Raw genomic sequence first — 24,515 nt, 5'->3', positions numbered from 1 at the left:
CACACACACACAAAACCTTAAAAAATTCAAAAAAACAAAAAACTGTAGACACCAATAAGACATCATATGGGGAAAAAAGATATAATTTATGAATATACCTTATTCTAATATCTTTGTTGTCTCAATGGAATAATCTACAGACCTCTCTGTAAATTTAGTTTCTGCTTAGAAAATAATTTAAATATCTTACAAATATTAGTACAAAAAGTATTATGTTCATAATCAAGTTAGTACCTAATACATACCTAATAATAACTATGTTCCAGAGATACTGTGATTTTAATTATTTCATAAAAATGTTGGAACAGTGACTTTGGAGTAAATCCATAATTTTGTGGGTTTTTTTCCAAATTTTAATAAAAGACAAGACATGGTTTAAAATTTTGGCAAATTCCCAAGCTGCCATAGTATATGAGAAATAAAGTTGGAATTTTAAATGAAAAAAAGAAAACCACTTCCCTACTTATAGCTGTATGACTTGAGTCATTATGTTGTTACAGGGTAATGGGGACCTAAGTAGAGACCATGTGAAACTACAAGCTGTAACATATGAAGAATCAGGCTGTAGGGTCGCAACTACCATAGACCACTGGGAAAACACAGAGATTTACATTACAATTCATAACAGTAGCAAAATTATAGTTTTAAAGTAGCAACAAAATAATTTTATGGCTGTGGGTCACGATAACATGAGGAATTGTGTTAGGGACTAGAGAGCTGGCTTCCAAAAGACCCAGGTGTGTATTCTGTCACCCACATAGTGGCTAATAACTGGCTGTGACTCCAGCTGGAGGGAACCAGACTCCTCCTCCTGGCCTCTGTGGGCACTGCTGCATGTTGACCACAGACATGCATACAGGCAAAACACCAGGTACATAAAATAAAAATAAATAATTTTAAAAAATCAAACTATATATATGCCTTGGAATTGAGCTCTACGTGGGTAATGCTTGGGCCAGAACATTTTCCTGGACATTCTCCTTTTTCTTTATTGGTCTGTTATTTATTATATATCTCAGTTGGCCTTAGATTCAGTATCCTCTTGCCTCGATATCCCAAATGCTGGTTGAAGGAGGAAAAAGCCACCCCAAATTCATTCTGCCTGCTTTTCTTACATCTCCTCACTGGATTCCCCACTGTTCCTCTCTCTTGTGGTTCTGATCCAGCCCACCCATCATGACAGTGGGCAGTGCAAAGTCTCATCTAAGGGATACAGTGTTGGAGCCAACCCTGGAATGCCCACCACACAGGCATCTGGGGTGTGTCACTCCATGAGGCTGGGCTGTGAGTGCCAACCTTTGCTCGATTTGCTTTCACCATGGCTCCAGGCCATATTGGCCTCCCTACCAGTTAAAAGGTGGTTTCCCCATCAGCCTCTCTTAAACTATGACCTCAATGCTTCAGCTCATGTTTGTGGCCAGCTTCCAGCTTTGAGGATGGATCTGTATTACTGAGCTAGGGGCATCAATGAAAAGACAGAGCTGGAATATGACCTTTGGTAACTATCAGTCAAGCCAAGGCTTCTATGTATTGGAGGATGCCTTCCAAAATGCCCAATGGTTGCCCAATACCTTGGATAATACTGAACCTATGTCTACTATGTTTCTCCTATATAGATTATTGAGTTTAATTCATGTTAGACATAGTAAGAGATGAACAACAACTAATAATAAACAGAACAGAACAATGCTATAATAAACTGCCAGTATTATTACTTGTTCATGTGCAACAAAGTTTGCTTGAACTCTGACAAATCACAGCAGTTGATCTGATAACCAAGATAACTTCCAAGTGACTAATGGGTGGGTAGTGTATACAACCTGAATGCTCTAGGCTAAGGCAATGTCCCTTTGTCCAGAGAAGATTCATTTCCCAAGCAGGATAGGCTAGAAAAGCATAAGATTTCAACATGCTACTGAAAAATCATCTATGCAGCTTAAAACTCATGAATTACTTCTAGAACTTTCCACTTAATATTTTGAGACATTGGTTGGTCAAGGTAATAGAAACCATGGACAGCAGAACTGCAAATAACGGGGTCACTGTGGTCACTGCCTTGCATGTTCTAGAGCCTGACTAGAACGGTCTTCCCCTCCTTCAGATCACCTCCAGATCATGGAAAGTGGATCAGGGGCCCAATCCTCACTTGAAAATGCTTCAGAATTCTCAGCTAAATCTAGCATGTTGGTTGTTGACTGTGTATCCAAGCTCTGTGCTCACACGGTCACTGGAATCCCACATTCCATGTTTATGTGCCCTGTATATCTGTCTGTGTGAACAACTCGGATAGCCAGAAAGGGAGAGAAGAGAAAAAACAGTAAATCTGGGCTGGTAGACCCACCATTCAATGGAGTGGGGTGCCAGGCTGCCTTCAGAAGCAGTCTGAGTCAGAGAAGAGTGCCTTTCTGATGAGATGTGGGAGTTGTGGGCAAGACCAAGGGCAGAGAAGTAACCCTGAAGATGAGGTCAGCCTTGGAGGAGAATCTAAGAGCTCAGTGTCCCCAAGGCCAGGAGGATTGAAGGGGAACATGCCACAGGCCACCAATGCAAAGAGCAGGAGGGCTATTGTGTGCCTACCCCTCACCCCAGATGACTCAGCCCCATACCCCAGTTTATTCAGGAGCAGAATACAGATGTGCTCAGAAGGGCAAGGAAGATCAGAAAGGTGCTGGGGCATTTGATAAGGGATGGATCTGTTGGTACCTACGGGAAGGTGTGATTCTATAAACAATGTCCCAGAATTCCAGGTATGAGAAGGAGTATGGAACATTTGGCTGGGAGATGTTTCTAGGCTGAGGGCAGCCTTTGGGCAGGGCCAAGGAGTGGGAAATTGGGGCCGACTCAGCAATACTTTTTGTTCCCAGTATGTCTGTAGGGATAGATTCTTAGCAAAGGGATGGTTGGCACACAGGAGCTGACTGAAGGACTGAGTGGTTGGATGATCTGGTGTAGCTGAATTCTAAGCAATGCATTGGGTAATGGGTCAGAAAACTAGCCATGAAGGGAAAATAGAGAAATGAAACAGTGGTAACAGCAGAGTACTCAGGCAGGAAGATGGCTCAGTCAGTAACATGCTGCTGGCCTAGCCTAAGTAGTTAGCTCCAAACCAACGAGAGACCTCAATTTAGAAAAAAGAGAAAGCTCCTGAGGAATGAACCCCGAGGTCACCCTCTGAACTGTATATGCATGCACACATATGGGTACAGGTGTCCCTGGGGCTGGGGAGGGAAGAATGGTGGGCTGTGTGGCCGAGGGTGCTGCTTGTCTGAGGTTGGCCTGAGACCAACACACACATATCTGCACATGCACACACACACACATGTACCTGCATACACTTACCACACACAAATACCTGCTCATATACACACACACCCTTTTACACACAGATATATCACACACCTGCACACACACATATACATATATGTATATACACACATGTACCACACACAAATATACACATGCCTGTATACACACATATACTACACCCCTGTACACATACCTGTCCACATATGCACACCACACATACATATGTGCACACACATTGTACGATACCACACAAGCACACACACACACTATATATATATATATATATATATATATATATATATATATATATACACACACATATACCACACAAACATACACACATAAATACCACACACATGTCACACAAGCACAAACACACACATGGACACACACACACACACTGTATATGCCTGCACACGTGTGGGTACAGGTGTACCTGATGCTAGGGAGGGAAAAATGGTGGACTGTGTGGCTGGGGTGCTACTAATCTGAGGTTGGCCTGAGGACAGGACTCACCTGCACACACACACATGCACAACACACGCATACACACATGCCCACCACACACACACACACACACACACACACACACACACCCCACAGCTCTGGGTTGAAGGGAAACAGCTAACTGAAGGGAGCTAGATGCAGAGAGCAGTCCTTGGACTCATTTAGGGGTGGCAGCAGGTACCAGATGAAAAGCTCACTCATATGTCAGTTGGTTTTGGTTTTGGTTTTGGTTTTTCCTTTTTAAAGATTGATTGGTTGGCTGATTGATTGATTGATTGATTTATAAGTGTTTTTTTCAAATGTGTATCTGAGTACCATGTGTGTGTACAGTTCCTATAGAGGTCAGAAGAGGGTGTCAGATCCCTTGGAACTGAAGTTATAGATGGTTGTGAGCTATCATGTGGGTAGTGGGATTCAAACCTGAGCCCTCTGCAGGAGCAGCCAATGCTCTTAAGCATTGCATCATCTCTCCAGCCCCTCTTATTCACTTTTGATTCCTGAACCTGGCAGCTGGACATGTCAGGTAGACATATTATCCTGAGAATGAGGGGAGATAGCCAGTGGGGGTGGGGTTGCACATACTTCATAATCTTCAGAGCCCTTGCAGTGCATTCTGTGCCCCTCCCCACCTCCTAACGCTTTTCATGTAGACATACATGGGTCAGTTGGCTTTTCCCTTAGGGAGAAGATAGTCACTGTTATAGGATGTGTGCTGCCCTGCAATCTCAAGTTAGCTTGCTCAGCTCTGCCATGGTAACATCTGCAAACAAATTAACCCAGCTACACTCTGATAAAACTGTATTTACAAAAGCAGTTAGCAGGCCAGCCATCTCTTTGCACATCGTGTTATTTTCTCTTCAGAAGTCCTACAAGGTTGCTACACTGTCACTATTAATTATTGTGTGAAACAGAGAGGCCTAGGGACAAAGTAACTTGCCTGAGTTCATAAGACTATGCAGTGTAAAACCAAAATTTGAATCCAGACTGGTCCACCCCAGAACCCATGGGGTGCCACCCACATACACTGCCTCCCTGTGGGCCGGGAGGAAGCAGGGGCCTGGAGTGACTGTGGCTCCTGCTGATTCCTCAGGGGCATTGACCACTTCCTGAAGTAGGATCCCTCCAAGCCTCAGTTTCCTCCTTTGAAAAATGGGAATGATGGTAATATGTATGCCACAGGAATGTCAGGATTAAAACAAGCTAGGTGTGTGAGGTAGCAAGCCACAGGTAGACATTGCCTCCTACCACATAGTTCTAGCACCTGGGGTCCATGCATGTTTTTCTAAAGTCCCCCTCAGCTGGACCTGTCCTGCCCTGCATCCAGCAGCCCCTTTGCACCACGACGTCATGTGAGGCCCCTACCCCTCCCCTTATTCTCCTTGACCTTATTCACCAAACACCAATTGAGTGCTTTCAGTCAGGTACTGCTGGCTCTGTGGGTGGGGTGTAATAAAAGATGGCTGTCCCAGGAGAAGTTTGTAGACAGTGAGGACACAGAGTTGAGGCTCAAAGCTCTGGAGTCAAGCAGGCCTTTGAGGGGAAAGCTTTGTTGTGACTTCCTGGAGACTTAAAAATATCCCTGGTTGGCTGTGGCTGACTTGAGAGAAGACAGTGTTCCCCAGAATCATCCCTCCCAACTAGGGGACAAAGGCAGGCATGGCTCAGGACAAGTGTGGGTAGTAGCTCTAGAGCTGCCCTGCAACCCTGTCTGGTAAGCTGTTGGAAATGAGGAACTAGAGGCTTCCTGGCCAGCCAGAGAGAAATCACACTTCTCTGAGGAACTAAAGTCCCACCCTCCTGGCTCGTCATTCTTCCTCCCCAACGCTGGCCTTGTCTCATCTCATCTGGGCTGCTGTGGGAGGGACCCCTGCCTTGCAGGGCCTTCCTGTTCAGCTCTGTGGAGAACAGAGAGTTTGTGTTGGTTCTAGCTGAGGATGGGGTTAGAGCAGAGCCCTGCCTGCGGGAACTGCTTCTGCATCTCAGAGGAAGGCTCTTCACTGCCATTGAAAGAAGCTTTGGAAGAGCCTCAGCCAGGCTCAGTGACTCCCTCAGAGACAGACAGTGATGTGGGGCTATGAGCTGAAATGAACCCTTTCCTTCACAAGTTGCTTTTGGTCATAGTGTTTTACCATAGCAGTAGAAGCCCTGACTAGAACACTGCCCTACAGAGGACCTGGTGGGAAGGCGCCGGCTTCTCCACGAGCCTAGGTGAGATTACATCTAACCCACTCGTTGCTAATGGGGATCTAGGGTCTAGAAAACAGTCACAGATGACTATAGGAGATTAAATTAGTTTTAGTTGATCAAATTTATACCTTTACTGGAACTTCCTGCTATTCTTAGCATCATGTCTTATTTTATGAAGTGAAATTCTCATGACATGAATTGCACATAAAATGCATGTCTACCTGTGTATCTCACAGTCATATGCTGGGAGATCCTTGGACAGCTTTTAAATCAGACCTTGATATTACAAAGGACACATGACCTTGGACGATGAAAACAGATAAGAATATATGACTGAGGAATCATGAGTTCCTCTGATAATTTTGTGTGCACATGTGTGTTCATTGGTGCAGTCGTGTATATGTGCATGTGTGCACACTCATGCAAAGAGCAGAGGACAATCTCAGGTTTCTCTCCTCAGATGATATCAACTTTGCTGTTTTGAGACAGGGTCTCTTACTGACCTGGAACTTGCCAAGTAGTCTAGGCTGGCTGGCCAGTGAGGCCCGGGGCTCCTGCTGTCTCCACCTCCCTAGTGCTGGGATTACAAGTGTACACCACCATGCCTGGCTTTAATATGTGGGTTCTGGGGAAGTGAACTCATGTCTTCATGCTTGCAAAGCAAACACTTTACCAACAGCACTATGTGACTTACTCTGGTCCCAGAAATGTAGGTTGTCAGCTGGTTTGACTCATAGTTCACCCATCCCACTGAGATGGTCTGGAAAGCAGCCAGCCCTGGAAAGCCTCCTGCACACACCCTTGGTTTCCTTCCCATCCTGTGTCTCTGCCCCCATTTATTGTTCTTTTCCTGGAGCCAGGGCCTGTTCTCATCTCACCCACCTCCTGGTACAGACCCCAGCAAAGGAAGAGTCTAGGATGGATGTGGGCATGCAGCAAGTGACTGCTCCATTCCATTCATTTCACAACTGAGTACAGTTGATTATTAACCAATCTCAAACTTGTGCCATGCCCTCTGGGAAATTTCTTTGTGTTTTCATCCATAAAATGCCACCTTCAGTCCAGTTTAACTGCTTTGTGAGCTCAGCAGAGACATTTCAACAACTTTTGTGAAGTTTCAACCAGGCTCCAGTGGTCCTACATTGAAGTCTCTCTTGGTAGCACTTACCACTGGGCTATTGTAGCTTATCATTTTCTGTAGAATCCTACCCTTGTAGGGCCTGGAGGACAGTGGACTATCACAGGCTGTGCTGTCTCAGGATCTGACACAGGGTGCAGCACACACTGTCCCTATATGGGAATCAGTGGATGGATGGGCAGTTGGCCAATCTAGGAGATAGATGGGTCTTACTCAGGTCTCCCTAGCTAGTAGGAAGCAGGGCAGAAACAGTTTCAGTTGCTGGTCCTATGCTTGTTCTTCTCTGAGTTTTGCTTTTGAGGTACTAAATCTCCCCCAAGAAGCAGAGCTCAGAACCTACTTGGGCCTCTGTCTTAGGAACTGTAACCCAATGTATAAAAATATTCTCAACTTTTCTAAATACTTATCAATCCAAAGTTGTTGAAACACTGGAGGTGAGGTGGACAGAGAAGCTAGGACCCATTTTACTTTGTCACTTTGTTTACTGTAGGCATACATTTTTTGCAACCTACTTTTAATAAGGATTCAATCTCTCTTCTAGCCCACCACCCAAAAGAGGTAGTGGAAGAGAAATTTGTTAGGATATGGGGGAAGTGGACCTGTTCAGCAATAGTTCTTTGGGAGCGAGCTCGATCTTCTTGGGCAACAGTTCAGTCCTGTAGCAAACACCAAATATGATGCAGCAGCTGCAGACCAGTCCTCTAGGCAGGCAGACACCAGGCACAAGCCAGCAGCTACATACAGTCCAGTCCTTTCAGCAAGCAGACACCGGGCAGCTGTAGTTCAATCCTGATGAAACTGCTAGGTTCACCAACCGGCCTGAGGCAAGGCTGCTGAAGCAGCAAGCTACCACAAGAACCTCATGAGCAGTTTTGGGGTGAGTTTCTCTCAATGGCAGTGTTATCACAAGTTGACCTCAGCAACACTATGTAAGATGAACCAATACATGTGTGTCTTTAGCAAAGAATAGCAAGGCAGAGGAAATTAAACCAGTGCTCAGTGCTCATCTCCCACTGTCTGTGGAGTCATATTTATATTCTTTCATCAAGGGTCCTTTCACTTGTCTGCTATATCCAAACATCCTTTCATCTGTGTCTGCTTCAGGAAAACAGTCTTTCCTGTGTTTGCTTTAGCAAGACATCCTTTCATCCTATGTGCCCCAGCAAAACACCATTTGACATAACTCTCCAAAGAAACTAGAAGTTTCCACTTCAGCTTACTTTGCTACTTTGTTACTTTGTTTGATTTGTTGCTTTGTTTACTTTGTTACTATGTTGCTTTGTTTACTTTGTTGCTTTGTTTACTTTGTTTCTTTGTTTACTTTGTTACTTTATTCACTTTATTATACCTGAGACTGACAGGTGACATTTGTGCAGAAAGCTAAATGTTCACAGGTTCCACATTTGAGAGTACTTATGTGCTCCTAAAAATTAGTCAGAAAACCTAGTGTGAGGTGATTAAAGAACTTCAATTGTTGGGAGCTAGCAATGGCTCAGAGGTTAAGGAGTGCATACTGCTCTTGGGCTGCAGCTCAGGTCCCTTTTCCCACATCTGGCAGCCCACAACCTCCTATAACTGCACACACACATACAACTAAAATATTTTTTTAAAGTATTCAAAATGTGCTATTTATTGTCATCCCTTGGAATTCTTGAATTCTAGAAGATACATTTGTTTATGAAATTGAAAAACATGAAGTTTAAAATAACTGAAATTTTTTTAGAAAGCAGATGAATGCAATTTCTTTTCTTTTTTTCCATTTTCTTTTTCCTTTCTTTCTTTTCTTTTTTCTTTTCTCTTTTTTTTAACCTTTTTTTTTCCTGGCTTGAACTAGTAATTCCTTAGTGATCTGTGCATTCTGTTGCTGGCACAATAAGCCACTGTTGGTAGCAGAAAGGCTCCCATACTCTGTGGTGATGATTTTTTTTCTTTTTGCTAAGAGCTGGACTCCTTTCTTTGCTGGTCCTGGCTCTGATTACACTGAGGGGAAGGTGGGAGCTTCCATAGTCCCCATTAAGGACTGGAGACCTCTAGCTAATTAGAGAGTGTTTGGTGAATAGATGTCAGCCTATTGTAGTTCTGTTGGGCTTTCCTGTGGGTGAGCCAAGTGGGTGGAGGCTTGAGAAAACTCAGGAGGAAGGAGTAGTGTCCCCACCTTAGAGCACACTCACTTCCTTTCCTGTATAGGAACACTGTACATACATGCTGCATTTTAAATGTGCGATGAGGGAGAAGCCATGGTTGGGCAGACTCAGGCAGGGGTGTTTACACAGGCAAGGGCTTTTGGACTAGGTCTAGGGAATACATATACAAATGAGGAGAGCAAAGACAGTCAATCCTGCGGCCCCTGATTTCTGTTCACTAGCAGCAAGACAATAAGAACTGCTAGCCCAGCCAGCCACCTAGCTGAGAGGGCACAGACCCAGCAGCCAAACCAACCAATGTGTTTTCCAAAAGTGCGCCTCAGGGACCCCTAGTGCCTACGCAGCTTCACTGGCAAATCACTGCTGGCACTTGCCAGCTTCAGGTGAATTCAGTAAGAACCAGCTATGGGTTTTTGCTTCCATCCCTGAGACACCTCTCTGACTATTCAGCACTTGATCCCCACTTCTCTCTGCACAGCAGCCATGCCGCCGTACACCATTGTCTACTTCCCAAGTCGAGGGCGGTGTGAGGCCATGCGCATGCTGCTGACTGACCAGGGCCAGAGCTGGAAGGAGGAGGTGGTTACCATAGATACCTGGATGCAAGGCTTGCTCAAGCCCACTTGTCTGTATGGGCAGCTTCCTAAGTTTGAGGATGGAGACCTCACCCTTTACCAATCTAATGCCATCTTGAGACACCTTGGCCGCTCTTTGGGGCTTTATGGGAAAAACCAGAGGGAGGCCGCCCAGGTGGATATGGTGAATGATGGGGTAGAGGACCTTCGCGGCAAATATGGCACCATGATCTACAGAAACTATGAGAATGGTAAGAATGACTACGTGAAGGCCCTGCCTGGGCATCTGAAGCCTTTTGAGACCCTGCTGTCCCAGAACCAGGGAGGCAAAGCTTTCATCGTGGGTGACCAGATCTCCTTTGCCGATTACAACTTGCTGGACCTGCTGCTGATCCACCAAGTCCTGGCCCCTGGCTGCCTGGACAACTTCCCCCTGCTCTCTGCCTATGTGGCTCGCCTCAGTGCCCGGCCCAAGATCAAGGCCTTTCTGTCCTCCCCGGAACATGTGAACCGTCCCATCAATGGCAATGGCAAACAGTAGTGGACTGAAGAGACAAGAGCTTCTTGTCCCCGTTTTCCCAGCACTAATAAAGTTTGTAAGACAGAAAAAAAAAAAAAAAAAAAAGAACCAGCTATGGCCCTCCGTCTCCACCTAGAGTATGGTGGCTTCTGCAGTTGGCTTCCACCACAGTGGAAGAATACTAGTGTGGTTCTGCCTGAAGCTACCTGACTCCTGTTTAAGGGATTTACACATGCAAACCCATAATAAACCACAACACCATTGGCCACTTCTGCTCCCCCTTCACAAATACACAGGGTTGTTTCATAGAAGGCTCCCTAAGGTGGGATGCTGTCCAGGTGAGGACTCAGTTGTGGCCTGATGAGCTCGATATGAAGGAGTCGGACAAAAATGTGAAACAGTGTGACTCTTCATTGGTTTCATTTTTTCATAAAAATATTGCTTATGTTAACATATAGCTTGCTTATGTTAAAATGAATTAATGAAATATATTTAAGTTACTCTATTTTAATCTCAAATATAGAAGTTGAGAGAGAGAGAGAGAGAGAGAGAGAGAGAGAGAGAGAACAAAGCAGGCAGGAAGTCTTAGGCATCCTCCTTTTACTAAAACCAGATTTTATTTTAGGACAATGTTAGGGTCACAGAAAGTCTGAGTCAGGAGTGCAGTGGGAAGAGCATGCAGGAAAGATAGACCTGCAGATGACCCCAGCAGAGGCTACTCACCTCTTACCCTGCTTTGTCAGGCCACACAGCTGCTATGGTGGATCTGGGTGATCCACCAGAGTCTGTGGGACAAGCCTTCCTGACCCTGCCACGTGGAGGATGATGCCCCCAGGGACCACCCAGGAGGCTCCCATCTTTAACCATTTGCTAGCCTCTGAAAACCACTGTCACAGCATGGCCTGAGTCTCTACACTCATGCTGGGGAAACCACTGCCTACCTGGGAGCCAGGCACACTCAGAAGGCCCTGGATGTGTGTGCATGGTTCGTGGGATGGATGGACAGTTTTCACCACATCTTCAAAAGAGTACACACACACACACACAAAGGTGTATTAAAAGCCACCACTAACACAGCTGCATCCATTCAAAAACCACCATCTTAGCAAACACTGACCTAGCCCCCATACCAGGTGCTGTACAAGGGGTGGGGTGTGGAGATGAGCAAGACCAGATGTGAACCCTGTGCCTGAGGGACATAGACTCAGAAAGTTATGTAATCATACAGATGTGCATTTAATCTCAGGCCAGGGATTTCCCTGGAAAGGAGCCCAGTGACTGGACTTGGTCCATGTTCAGGTTTTATGTGGTTATTTTTTATTTGGTAATGCACTCATTTAAAAATTGAAAAGGATTATAGCGATACCCTTTTCTCTTACCCACCCACATTCAAAACCACTGTCTAAAGACTGGCTATGCTTGAAGGGGGTTCAGTCTGCCTTCTGCCCGTAAGACTAGGAGGAAACGGGAATGCTTTGCTGAAGACGCCAAGGAAAGCCTGAGTGTGAGCTCACTAAGTAGGAAGCCTGGGAGGGATATGTGATCCCATATAGGACCAAGGACAGACGAAAAGTTTAACTGGGGTTACTTACAAGGGTGTAGGTGTCACCTCAGGAGTGTGGACACCTTGTGAGCATCTACGTCACCAGAGTCTCTTGCACTCTAGCAACCCTTCAGCAGTTACACCGAATCAGGAAAGAGCTGAGGCTCCACCTCCTGCGCCCTCAGGAGCCCTTCACGTACCTTGTGAAGGGAACGTGAATGACCCCAATCTGTGAGGGTCTCTTGTAGCTTATGATAGTTGCTTTGATGTGAGTCAGCAATAGTTGTGTGGTTCCTAGAGAGCAATATTCCACATCAGGGCACAGCCCAGGCAGAGACAACAGCTTTGCCTGGTCCTTGTGGTGGAGGCAGGCACGAGTACATGAAAAACAAGAAGAATTCCGCGTGGCTGGAGTGTAGATAAAGGCAAGAGGTTCCTGGGTTTCTAAGAGGTAGGAGCGTGTTGTCCCGTAGCCTATTTAGCATTGTAGACTTTTTTCTCAGAGCTCAGAGAAGCTACGGGGATGTAACCGGATCACAGTATCACTGGGAATACCAGCCTGGTGGACAGCTTGGAGAATGGATTGGAGGAGAAAGCAGCTAATGGGACCTTACTTACTTAGCTCAGGTGGGACATGATGTGACTCGGTACTGTGCTAGATGTGGTGGGCCAGGTACCTCTTGAGCAACATCTGCTTGCCAGTGGTTTGAGGACTGGGCATCGAGATAGGGTGCCAGCACTTACAGCATGGTCAGACTCCAGTGAGGCTCTCCTTGCATTGTTGCAGGAAGAAAACAGGAGAGGGGGATTTTGGACGCTCTCTATGAGGGCACTAATCTCACAGACAGGGACTTCATCCCCTCAAATGCCTCACCTCCAGACACCAGCACCTTGGAGAGGAGTTTCTCAGCAGAGGACTCCGTGGAGATATTAACATTTAATATCTGCGGAGGTGGGTAGAGAGGTGGAGAGGGAGAGATTGAGATGGGCAGCAGGAAATGCACCGTGTAAGACTCTCCTGAGAGGTCTCAGATTCTCTCAGTCCTGGAAACACAATCTAAATGCTTGCCTATAGTGCAGTTAACTGACTGGACTGTTTGGGGTCCTGTGAAAAGCCAATAGACAAAGTCTGTTCTGGTAAAGTGTATTTGTAATGTTCCTCATTGCTTTGCCCCAACACCTGATAAGAAACAACTCCAGGGAGAATACTGTCATTTGGCCTGTAGTTTGAGGGAATACAGCACGTAGTGGCCAGCAAGGCAGAGCAGTGGATAGGCGTGGCTAAGATGGTGGGAGCCTACAGCTGCTTGTTCACATCTCCCTCCATGGATTTGGAAGCAAAGAAAGGGGAAGTCCACACTCAGCTGGCTTTGTCCTTTTTTATTCGGCCACAGATGGTGCTGCAGCCCACAGTAAGGATGGATCCTTCCCTCTCAGCTACTCCCCTTGGAGACATCTTCAAGGTGATTCTAAATGCAGAGGAGGGGCCATCACACAGTCTTGCTAGAAACCATCTGCACCCTGGCAGGCAGCCCCCTGTGGCAGGAAGTTGTTAAAGTTCTGACATAATGGTTGTACTGATTACAAATTATGACCCATGTATGGTGGCTGCTGTTGTCTGGGTGGTTATTTTACACTGAAGTGTCCCATCTGACTCCCCAGAATGGCTCATTCGGAGGAGCAAGCGGCTGTCCCCTGCGCCTTCATCCGCCAGAACTCTGGCAACTCAATTTCCTTGGACTTTGAGCCCGACACCGAGTACCAGTTTGTGGAGCAGCTGGAAGAACGCTACAAATGTGCCTTCTGCCACTCCGTGCTTCACAACCCCCACCAGACCGGCTGCGGGCACCGCTTCTGCCAGCAGTGCATCCGGTCTCTGAGGTGAGTGGGCAGCGCCTGCAGCTCTGACTGACGCTGACCAGAACCAGATGGTGGTGTTCCTGGCTTCTGAGTCTGCTGTGGCCACAGGGCTATAATTGAGGTTTGGGGAATTGTGGTTTGGGGAACACTCTCCAAGACTCCTGGCTGAGAACTGAAGTGTAATCCTCTTTGCTTACTGCTCCTTTGTGGACATTCACCCTGCCTTGAAGTTCACACTCCAGTGGCCCTGCAGACACGGTCTGTCCCTATAGCTGTCTGCTGAAGAGGGCACACACAGCTCCTGGTGTCTGCCCTGATGATCACTCATTTGGGGTAGCAGTCCGTGATGTCTATAAGGGACTTCACTGCCATTGGGCTGTCTGCTGGGAGCCTGCCTTGCCAGGAATGGGTTGAGGTGGGATCAGAGCCAGAAGTCAGATGCAGGTCAAAAGATTGATCTCCTGCCTTTTAACTCTTTACTACTTTGTGCTAAAAACTTAACTCCTCATTACTTGTGCTTAAATAAACGTGAATATCTGGCGATTAACATATGCTGTTTAGCAGTGGGGAATTAAGTAAAAGATTATTGCTCCCTTCTCTGGCCAGGCAGATTAAATTTTTGTGAACCAGAGAGGAAGGAAAAGAAAGGAATTAAGATTCTTGCTGGGCAGTGGTGCACACGCCTTTAATCCCAGGCAGAGGCAGGCGGATTTCTGAGTTCGAGGCCAGCCTGGTCTACAGAGTGAGTTCCAGGACAGCCAGGACTGCACAGAGAAACCCAGTCTCAAAAAAACAAAACAAAACAAGAATTAAGATTCTTTGCATAGGCAAATATTCACAGACACATGTACAATCATATGCTCACACTCTGGAGCGGCCTGACTGTCTGTCTCAATACAAGTCCACAAGTATTCGTGCATGCTTACATACATGCACATATACCTACGTGTGTACATATAAACAGACATATACATTTGGATGGATGGATGGACGGACGGTTGGGGCAGAGTCCCCCAAACCACCACATCATCTTTATTGCTTTTCTGCAGCCTTTTTTATACCTTCTTAAACAAAAGTTCTTTAAAGAACTACTTCATAGATGAAATGTTACACAAAGTAGGCGTTACAGAAGGATGTTGATATCAAGTTCAAAGCAGTGTTTCATAATATATGCTCATTGTAAATCCAAAGCAACAGTTTCTTAATGGCCTTGCCTTACCATAGTGCACACCTGTGCCTTCATTCTTGGACCTGAATGCTTTTCCTCGAACACAAATTTGTCCCAAGCCTATTGCTCTTTTTAGTGTAACTATGGAAGTTCATTGCATTCCTTATTATGTAGCCTTTACTTACTGCTATGAGGAGGGGCACATCCTATTTTTGATTCTAACTTTATTATATCTTACTAGCAAAACAATTAAAGCCACCTCTTAAAACTTTCTTTCTAAGATTATTTGAATCAAATCAGAAATTCTATAAAATCATTAATTCATCTAAACAGCATTAACTCATGAAGGTTCATCTTTATGATGATCTGCAGGAAATCTGATCAATAGGGGTGGGCTAATGCCCAGGGATTACTATGTAAATTTATAATGACAGGAAAAGTGTATCAGCTATAAGAAACAATCCTGAGATGAAGTCTCTTCGGGGCCTTGCCCCTCAGAGCTCACCCACTGCAGACAATGCAGAAACAATGAGCCACTTCCAGGAAGATAACTTGCTAGCCTTAGCCTATCCTGGATGGCTCCTGGCAGCTGTCAACGCTGGAAAGCCTGCAATAACATAACGCCATGAAAATACTCAGGGCTAGAAAGGGTTCGTTGTTGGCTCACAGCTTTACAGTGCCGGTTTGTGATTGATAGGCTTTGGAAATATAACAAAGCAGGCACATCGTGGTGGGAGGACATGCTGGAGCCCAAACAGTCACCTGCATCATCCAGGGAGGAAAAAGGGGAGAGAACAGTGCATGGGGCCCCTTCTCCCCTTCAGAGACACACCATCATGAGCCCACTAGGCTCCACCCCTCCAGAGCCCCACCCCTCCAGGGCCCCACCTCTCCAGGGCTCCACCTCTCCAGGGCTCCACCCCTCCAGGACTCCACTGTGCCTTAGGTTCTCCGGGGAACAGAATCCATAGAATATACATTAAAAGGAGGGTTATTGGAATGGTTTTCACAATGTAGTCTGGGCAGTCCAACATGTGCCTGCATGTAAAATGGCTGTGAACCTGGCAGTTACTTAGTCCACCAGGCTGGATGCTGCAGCAGCTCCAGATAGGCTCAGAAGGACTGGCAGAGTCCTGGAGAGCCACTACTCTCCAATACACATTGGAAGGGCAGTGGCAGCAGCGATGGCTGCAGCAACAACGGAGTAGATGCACTAACAGTCAAAAGTGGCAGTAGACGAGTAGTGCTGCTTTTTCCTGGGACTCTTTATGTCTGGGTACAAAGATGCTGCTGTCTCTGAGGGAGGCACTCCCTTAGGGAATCCTTCCTGGCAAAAGCTCGCCCAGACACAGGTCTCTTGGTTGATTCCAGAGCTAATCAAGATTAACTTTGACACAAGCCTTCCCAGCAGCACCACCCTGGGGAATCACAGCTTTATTTAACTCATGGAGTAGGGGAGCCTCTTAACATCTAAACTGTAGCAATCTGGGTCATGCCACTTGTTCGAAACCAGGAGAGCCTGGAAGCAGGCTTTGGAAGCTTCTAGAGCTGAGCATGTCAGGCTGTAGAAGGGGCTTCAAGACAGGTCCTCACTCATTCCAGTGTGTCAGCACTGTGTGCTCACTTCTTTGCTCCAGTAAGCTCTAGGTTCTAAAGGTGAAGAACCCGGCCGTCACACTGTACTACAGCCTGCCTTTCCCTTAGATGGAGACCAGAGATGGAGCCATTGACAGTCTGGGGGACTTGTGTTTGATGGCATGCTGGTAGGTAGCTAGGCATTTTCCAGGAAGGTTGTAAGACTGTGAAGTTCCTGATACAAGTCTTAGTTAGGGTTTTATTGCTGTGAAGAGACACCAAGACCAAGGCAGCTCTTATAAAGGAAAACATTTCATTGGGGCTGGTTTACAAGTTCTAAGGTTTATTATCATCATGGCGGGAACATGGCAGCATCCAGGCAGACATGGTCCTAGAGGAGCTAAGAGATCTACATTTTAATTCGCAGGCAACAGAAGGAAAATGGTGCTACCCTGAGTGTAGCTTGAGCATAGAACCTCAAAGCCCCCCCCCCAACAGTGACTCACTTCCTCTAACAAGTCCACACCTCCTCCAGGGCCACACCTCCTAATAGCGCCACTCCCCATGGGTCAAGCATTCAAACACATGAGTCTATGGGGGCCATTCCTATTCAAACCACCACAGCTGCCTTCTGGGTAGAGTACACAGCTTGTGCCAACACAGAGTGGCTGAGTGCTCTTGGAAAGACTGTTGAGGTTAAACACTTAATTAACTTCAGCCCTCTTTTTTGGTTTCCTTTCTAGAGAATTGAACTCGGTGCCGATCTGCCCGGTAGACAAGGAGGTCATCAAGCCTCAGGAGGTGAGGAGGCCACTGCTCTGGCTTGGGAGTTGGAGAAGGTACCAGGGTGACTTCCAGGCTGGAATAGGACAATGTCTGGAACTGTCCTCATTACCCATAGTCCTCTGCTGTGGGTCAGGTCAGACCTTCCTCGTGTGGGTTTTACTGAACACTCACAGGTCTCATCCATTCCCACACTAGTTCCAGCCACACCAAGTTGCTAGAAAACATAGAACACCCAGTTTGGGTGGTGGGGGTTGACCTTCTAGTCTAGATAACCCTTAAAACATTGTTCTGTTTAATGACAATTTTGATACAGTTTATATACCGTAAAGTTTACCTTTCTAACATCTGGTTCAACAGGACTTAGTGTTTTCAGATTCGTGTAGCCACTTGATGTGTCATGTCTCCCAAGAAGAAATCCCATGTCCATTGGCTGTCACCTGCCCACATCTCCCAGCTCACGAAAACCACAATCTAGTTTCTGCTTTAATTTTGCTGCATTTTTTGGGTGTTTCATATAAATGGGACCCTGCCTTTTCTGTCTGAGTTCCTCCACTCAGCATGTTCTCAAGGTTCATCCCTGTGGTCAGTTGAATTAGTATCTCATTCCTTTTCATTGCTATATACTATTCTGTTGTGTGAATATATCACACTTGATTTCGCTATTGGCAGTTAGTGTACATTTGTACTGTGTCTACTTTTTGTACCACTATGAATAATGTTGTTATGAATATTCATACACAAAGCTTAAAATTTTAAAATATGGGGCTGGAGAGATGGATGGCTTAAGTTTTAAGAGCATACCAGCTGTTTTTCTAGAGCAGTGGGTTCAGTTCCCAAAACCTGCATGATGGCTCATAGCCAACTGCAACTTCAGTCCCAGGGAATCCAATGCCCTCTTTTGGCCTGCACAGGCACTGTATGCTCATGATACATGGACATGAAGATACACACATATTATATATATCTCCCAGCATACCAAAAAAAGTTGATACATAATATTAGGAGCTTAGGGTGTGATTAGTGCAGACTCCTATTCATCAAGCTGATGCTCACTTTCCAGTCCTGGAAAAAAACAATTCATTACCATGGTTATATCCACGATCTACAAGTCTACTGAAAGAAGCTAACATTGCTGTTACATTGTAGCTTCAGAACATGGATGACTCTCATGCCCAATTCATTTGTACAAACACCTGGGTATGGCACTCCTGGGTAACTGTGGCAGCCCTGAGTGTAACATTTCAACAACTGCTGAGCTGTTTTGTAATTTTGTACCTCCTTACAGTGCATGAGGGGTCTATGGCAGCAAATCCTCATCAAAATGTGTTCTCAGCTTTTCTGATGGGCTGTTCTAATGGATGTGAAGCCTTACTTATCTGGGGACTGGGTCAGTTGTCATTGATGGCTGGTGACACTGTCAATTTAGCTGAGCAGCTGTGTCTTATCTATTGGAATGCTTCTTACGATTCTGTCTGTCTGTCTGTCTGTCTGTATGTCTGTCTCCCTCTCTCTCTCTCTCTGTGTGTGTGTGTGTGTGTGTGTGTGTTGCTCTCACATGTCTGTGCAGTAACCATAGAGGCCAGAAGAGGGCATCAGATCCCCTGAAGCTGGAGTTAAAGGTAGTTGTGAGCCACCAGATTTGAGTGCTGGAAACTGAACTTGGTTCCTCTGTGAGAGCAACAAATGTTCTTAACCACTGAGCCATCTCTCCAGCTCCACCTTTGCACATTTTAACTTAAAAAAAAAAAAACTCTAATTGTTGGATTATTACAAGTCCTTTGTTATATTCTAGATACCTGGGGGGAGGGGGGTTCTGCTGTTATCAAATTTGCCAATATTTTTCTCTTATTTCATAGCTTATTCTCACTTTGTTCATGGTGTCTTGGTGAGAACACAGATAGTTCTCAATTTGTTGAAGTTTAGTTTATCTGTTTTTCTTTCCTTGTGGGTCTTAGTTTGCTTCTTTGTTACTGTGATAAATATCAGGATCACAAACCCTTGGGGGGAAATGTCCGCTTCACCTTATACTTCTAGGTCACTGTCCTTACACTTCCGGGTCACGGTCCATAGTCTAGAGAAGTCAGGGCAGGAGCTGAGGATGTGGGCAGTGCTGCTTTCTGGCTTGTTCCCTATGGCTTGTTCAGCCTGCTTTCTTCTACAACCCAGAATCACCTGCCTAGGGGTGACACCACCCACAGTGATCTGGCCCCTCCCACATCAATCATCAATCAAGAAAATGACCCACACACATGCCTACAGACAAGCCTGATAGGGGCAATAGTTCTTCAGTTGAGTGACTCTAGTTCATGTCAAGTTAACCAAAAACAAAACAAACAACAACAACAGAAAAAAAAAAACAAAACAGAATTGACCCCTTGTCAGTGCAGCACACTATAAACCATAACCATTTTCTTCTTTTGTGTTCCCAGGGCTATGTTAATGCTAATAGCAAACACATTAAGACATTAAAAGTCCCACTATCTTTTAAAAATTCAAATAACTTTTCAAATGCAACATCTCTTTAAAATACCTAGTCTCTTAACTGTGGGCTTCTAGCTGGGCAGTGGTGGCGCACACCTTTACTCTCAGCACTTGCGAAGCAGAGGCAGGTGGATCTCTTGAGTCTGAGGCCAGCCTGATCTACAGAGCAAGTTCCAGAAGGGCCAGGGCTACACAGAGAAACCCTGTCTCAACTAACCAAACAAACAAATGCACAAACAAACAACAAAACCAAATCAGTGGCTTCCTGCAAAATAATAATAATAATAAAAGCTAAATATTTCTTATTTCAAAGAGGAAGAACCAGGGCACAGTTATAGTCAGATCAAAGCAAAACCAAATCCAACAGTATAAACACTTTAGTGTCTGACGCCTGAGACTTGCCATTTTCTTTACTTAGAAAAGGTGTGGTCGTTCACAGAGCTTGTCCAATATGCTCAAGCTGGTACCATGCCAAGCATGCCACCGTCCTTGGTAATTGTCCCAAGGTCCTGGCTCTCCAGTAAGTTTGGGTCTCCCCTACAACTGAGGCTGCACGTTTGCCAATGGCCTCCTGGCCTCTCTCCAGGGCTTCAGTTCTGCAGGATGGTGGGAAACCTCACCTGCCCACAACAACTATCAACCCTGCAGCTCTCGGACCACCAAAACCACGGAACAACACTGTGCACTGGTTGCTTCTCCCAGCTTGCTCAACTTCCTTTCTTGTATAGTCTAGGCCCACAGTGGGCTGGGTCCTCCCACATCAACTGGCAGTGAAGAAAATGCCCTACAGCCTTAGCTACAGACCCATCTGACCTGAAAAATTCTTAAACGGTCATGAAAAAAGAAGCCCCAAAATTATGCTATATTTGCAATCTCCTGGAGTCTTAAAGTATTTTTAAATAACTTATTTTAAAAATCAAGGGGGCTGGAACCATGGCTCAGCTGTTAAGAGCACTTACTGCTCTTGTAGATGACCTAGGTTCGGTTCCCAGCACCTACGTAAGGGTCTCAGGTGTATCTCCAGTTCCTGGAGATATGATGCCCTCTTCTGGCCTCTGTAGGTACCTGCATGTACATGGTGATTAAGTAAAACACCTAAAAATTTTAAATCAAAGACTAATGATCTGTGGCACATGGAGATTATATGCTATTCGAGTTTCAGTATCCATGAGTGTAAGTGTTTTATTAGAACAGAGTTGTGCCTGCTTTTGTAAGTGTTGTGGATATCAGAGTTGAAATTTGGTCGCCGGGATGGTTACCACATAGCCTGCCTCGCTGACAGAATTTACTCTGATCTTCACAAAGGAAGCATGCCAAATACACACTCTGGGCTGAAATAGCCAGTCAGCACAGCAGCAGGGCACTGACACTTCACGCCAGAGTGGGAAGCAACAGATGTACCCTTGGCCACAGCCCCCTCGTGGCTTAACTGTGGGGTCAAGTTCACCCCCTGCTTCTCCTCACTACAGCCTACCGTGTTGAGCACTGGGCGTTCGTATAACTTGCCAGAAGTATGTGTCTGAGGGGGCCTTTACTTTCAATGTGGTTGTGTGACATTTCCGTTTCAGCCACTGCCTGGAAGTTTCCATCTGCTGCTGAGATAGCCTCGAAGACCAATCTCACCAGAGCTTCCGTTCACAGTCGCACTCGGGAGGGCGTGAGACTGATCGCATCTGTCTTTTAGGTGTTCAAAGACAACTGCTGCAAAAGAGAAGTTCTCAATTTACACGTCTACTGCAAAAACGCCCCCGGGTGCAATGCCAGGATTATTCTGGGACGATTCCAGGTTGGTATCCTTGAGACCCATGCTGTCCATGGGATTCCTCTAGTGACACCCACTTATCCTGTCTGTGATGGTCTGTGGTTGAGCTTTGTAAAGGAGTTCCCTGGGTGCCTCTCAGATTGTCCCAAATCGACCAGGACCATGAAAACCTAGAGCAGAGGTTCATTTTGTAGCAGCAAAAAGACAGCATGGTCTGTGTACTAGGCCTATATGTGACCATTGAGTCAAGAAGAGGGTATGGGACTTACCAGGCAAAAAGAACACTCCAAAGCCAGCTGGTGGTAGTGCACTCCTTTAAGTTCCAGCACTCAGAAGGCAGAGGCAGGCAGAACTCTGAGCTCAAGGCCAGTCTGGTCTACAGAGCAAATTCCTGGACAGCCAGTGCTACACAGAGAAACCCTGCTCAAAATATTGGAGGGAAAAAAAAAAAGCATCCATCAAGGGTGCATCATTCTGTGGGGCTGTGAAGGATCTGGAGACCCAAGGGTAGGGGGCAGCTGTGACAGGGCACAGCTGTGACAGGTCAGCTGTGACTGGACAGGGCACAGCTGTGAGACTCAGGCCCCTCCCTCAAGGAGGGTCTCTTGTGGGCTCTGGTCTAATGTTTGTGATCCATAAAGAGCACCAGGCCAGGCCAGGATGTGCTGTGCAATGAGACCCTGAAGAAAATGTGCAGAGGGGTCAAGGAAGGGCAAAGGGAAGAGGCTTCCTGTCAGATGCAACTTCATCCAGCTGGGGAAGGCTCAGCCCCCACCAGGCACTGTCACACCACTCTCGAGTGACTCAACCGCCTCTAGCTTCCAGGGGATGGCTTGGCAGCTGCTGAGATTTTCCCTTCACACCCACACAGTTCGGAACATGCTTGTCAGATGACTCAGCCCTTTATCAAGCCTCCAGAAAACTTACACACACAGGCCTACGCACACACACCTACACACATACACACTCACACATACATACAACACACATACAAACAACACACAGACATAAACTCATACATCACATACACACAACACACCTACACACACATACACATAGACACAACATACACATACATCTATATACACATACACTCACACATCACATACACACAAAACATCTACATGCAAACACACATTTGCACATACATATACACACAACACACACATACTACAACACACACATACTACAACACACATGCATAACACACACCAATACACTCACATAGACACACAACACATACACAAACATGCACAAACACACACATATAACACAACATACATACATGTATACAAAACACACACATGCACATGTGCACCTACACACACATGCACATATACATACGCATACATACACACCCTGGGCTTTGAGGTGACAGAGGTGTAGATGATTTCCCTGTCACCACGGGAGCACTACCAGGACTGCATTTTTCCCGTACAACAATCTGTTGCCACTTGCTTTGGGTGACAAATTCTAGACAGGACTTCTTGTCTAGCTTTGTGATCACCAAGCCTGAATGAGCTACAGAACTCCGTAGAGACCAGAGCACAGACTCTAGGGAACAAGGACTGCTTTCTACAGATGTCTACCATTCTCTCTCATGCTGGTCTCCCAGCTCCTGCGTGGTGAGGCGCAGAGTCTGACAGTTATAGAAGAGTTTAAGTGACAGTTCAGAGGAACGTCGACGAGAATATCAAGTTAGTGCAGGGTTTTCAGTTTTCTTCCTACTAAAGGCAGAAGAAGATAACTTTAATCTTTATCCTGAGGGGGAAAAAACTCCTCAGTTGCTTTTACTTGAGGACAGGCAGCGAACTGCTTCTGTTGAAGAGCCAAGGCTCCAGAGGGAAAGCTCAGTGGTTAAGAGCACCAGCTCTTCCAGAGAACCCTCATTCAATTCCCAGCATCCATGTAGTGGCTCAAACCTCCTCTAACTTCTGTGCCAGGGGATCCAGTGTTCTCTGTTCTTCTTGGGTACCAGATGTGGATACGGTACACAGACAAAATACCCACGCACATTTAATTAATTAATTAATTAGTTAATTAGTTAATTAATTAATTAAAAGAGAGTTGATAGTAAAATTATCTAGGCCTTGCAGTCAGTGCATCTCTCCCCCAGGTCTTCAACCCACCTCTCCATTAAGAGCCTGACTTAGGGTAGATGAGATGGCTCATCAAGAAAAGGTGCCTGCTTCCCGGCCTAATGACCTGAGTTTGACCTCTGGAACCTACGTAGTAGAAGGAAACTGACTTCCACGGATGTCTTCTGACCTCCACAAACACACTGCCATGCTGTCTGCACCCCACCCTTCACAAATAAATAAATGCAATGAATTTATTTATTTTTGCATATAGATATAGATAGTCTCACTATGTAGCTCTGACTGACCTAGGACTCACTAAGAAGACTGGGCTGGCCTCGAATTAGAGATTCACCTGCCTGCTGAGTGCTATAGTTAAAGGTGTGCTCCACCACCCTTGCCACTTAAACAGAAAAGCCAGATAGTCACTGGCTTGGGCTTTGCAGGCTCTGTGTGGCTCCCATTTCCTCTTCCCTCACCCTTCAGAACAAACCAGCCCTAGCAGTATGTGAACAAAAAGCAGCTCAGAAAAAGAGGTGGCTTCGGAGACAGATAAACACTGTGACACATCTGGCCAGTGGGCTTTAGTGGGCCAGCTGCATGGCACTGCGGTGCCAAGAGACAGGTTCTTGGTGCCTCAGCGCATCATAGTGATTTGGAGAGGTGAGGTGTTTTCTTTGTCTTGCCTGTGACAAGCCCTGAATGAATATTGTCAATGATTAAGGGCATCCCAGATTGTATAATTGAACAAAACCTGACTGCCCTCCTCCTGCCCAGGAACCTGCCTTCCCTCTCCTCTTTCCCAAAATGTGTCTCCTTCAGCATTATAGTCTGTATTCCCTTCTGTGGAGTCGATTTGCTTCCTCCCTCCCTCCCTCCCTCCCT

General features: G+C 46.0%; 1 protein-coding gene and 1 pseudogene across 1 annotated transcript in view; both read left to right on the top strand.

The window, feature by feature from the left end:
• Window positions 1-24,515, top strand: part of Traf5 (TNF receptor-associated factor 5) — a gene marked incomplete in the record, with an annotated part of 95,397 nt that overhangs the window by 8,382 nt on the left and 62,500 nt on the right. Inside the window, 3 exon segments of the mRNA NM_011633.2 lie at window positions 13,583-13,801; window positions 17,267-17,324; window positions 21,475-21,576. Coding sequence (NP_035763.2) covers window positions 13,584-13,801; window positions 17,267-17,324; window positions 21,475-21,576 — 378 coding nt within the window.
• Window positions 7,774-10,482, top strand: Gstp-ps (annotated as a pseudogene).

Source organism: Mus musculus, chromosome 1, assembly GCF_000001635.26.
Source record: "Mus musculus strain C57BL/6J chromosome 1, GRCm38.p6 C57BL/6J".
NCBI classification, from domain to species: Eukaryota; Metazoa; Chordata; class Mammalia; order Rodentia; family Muridae; genus Mus; species Mus musculus.
Note: the sequence above shows the minus strand (reverse complement) of the source record. Positions and strands in the feature narration are given on the sequence as shown.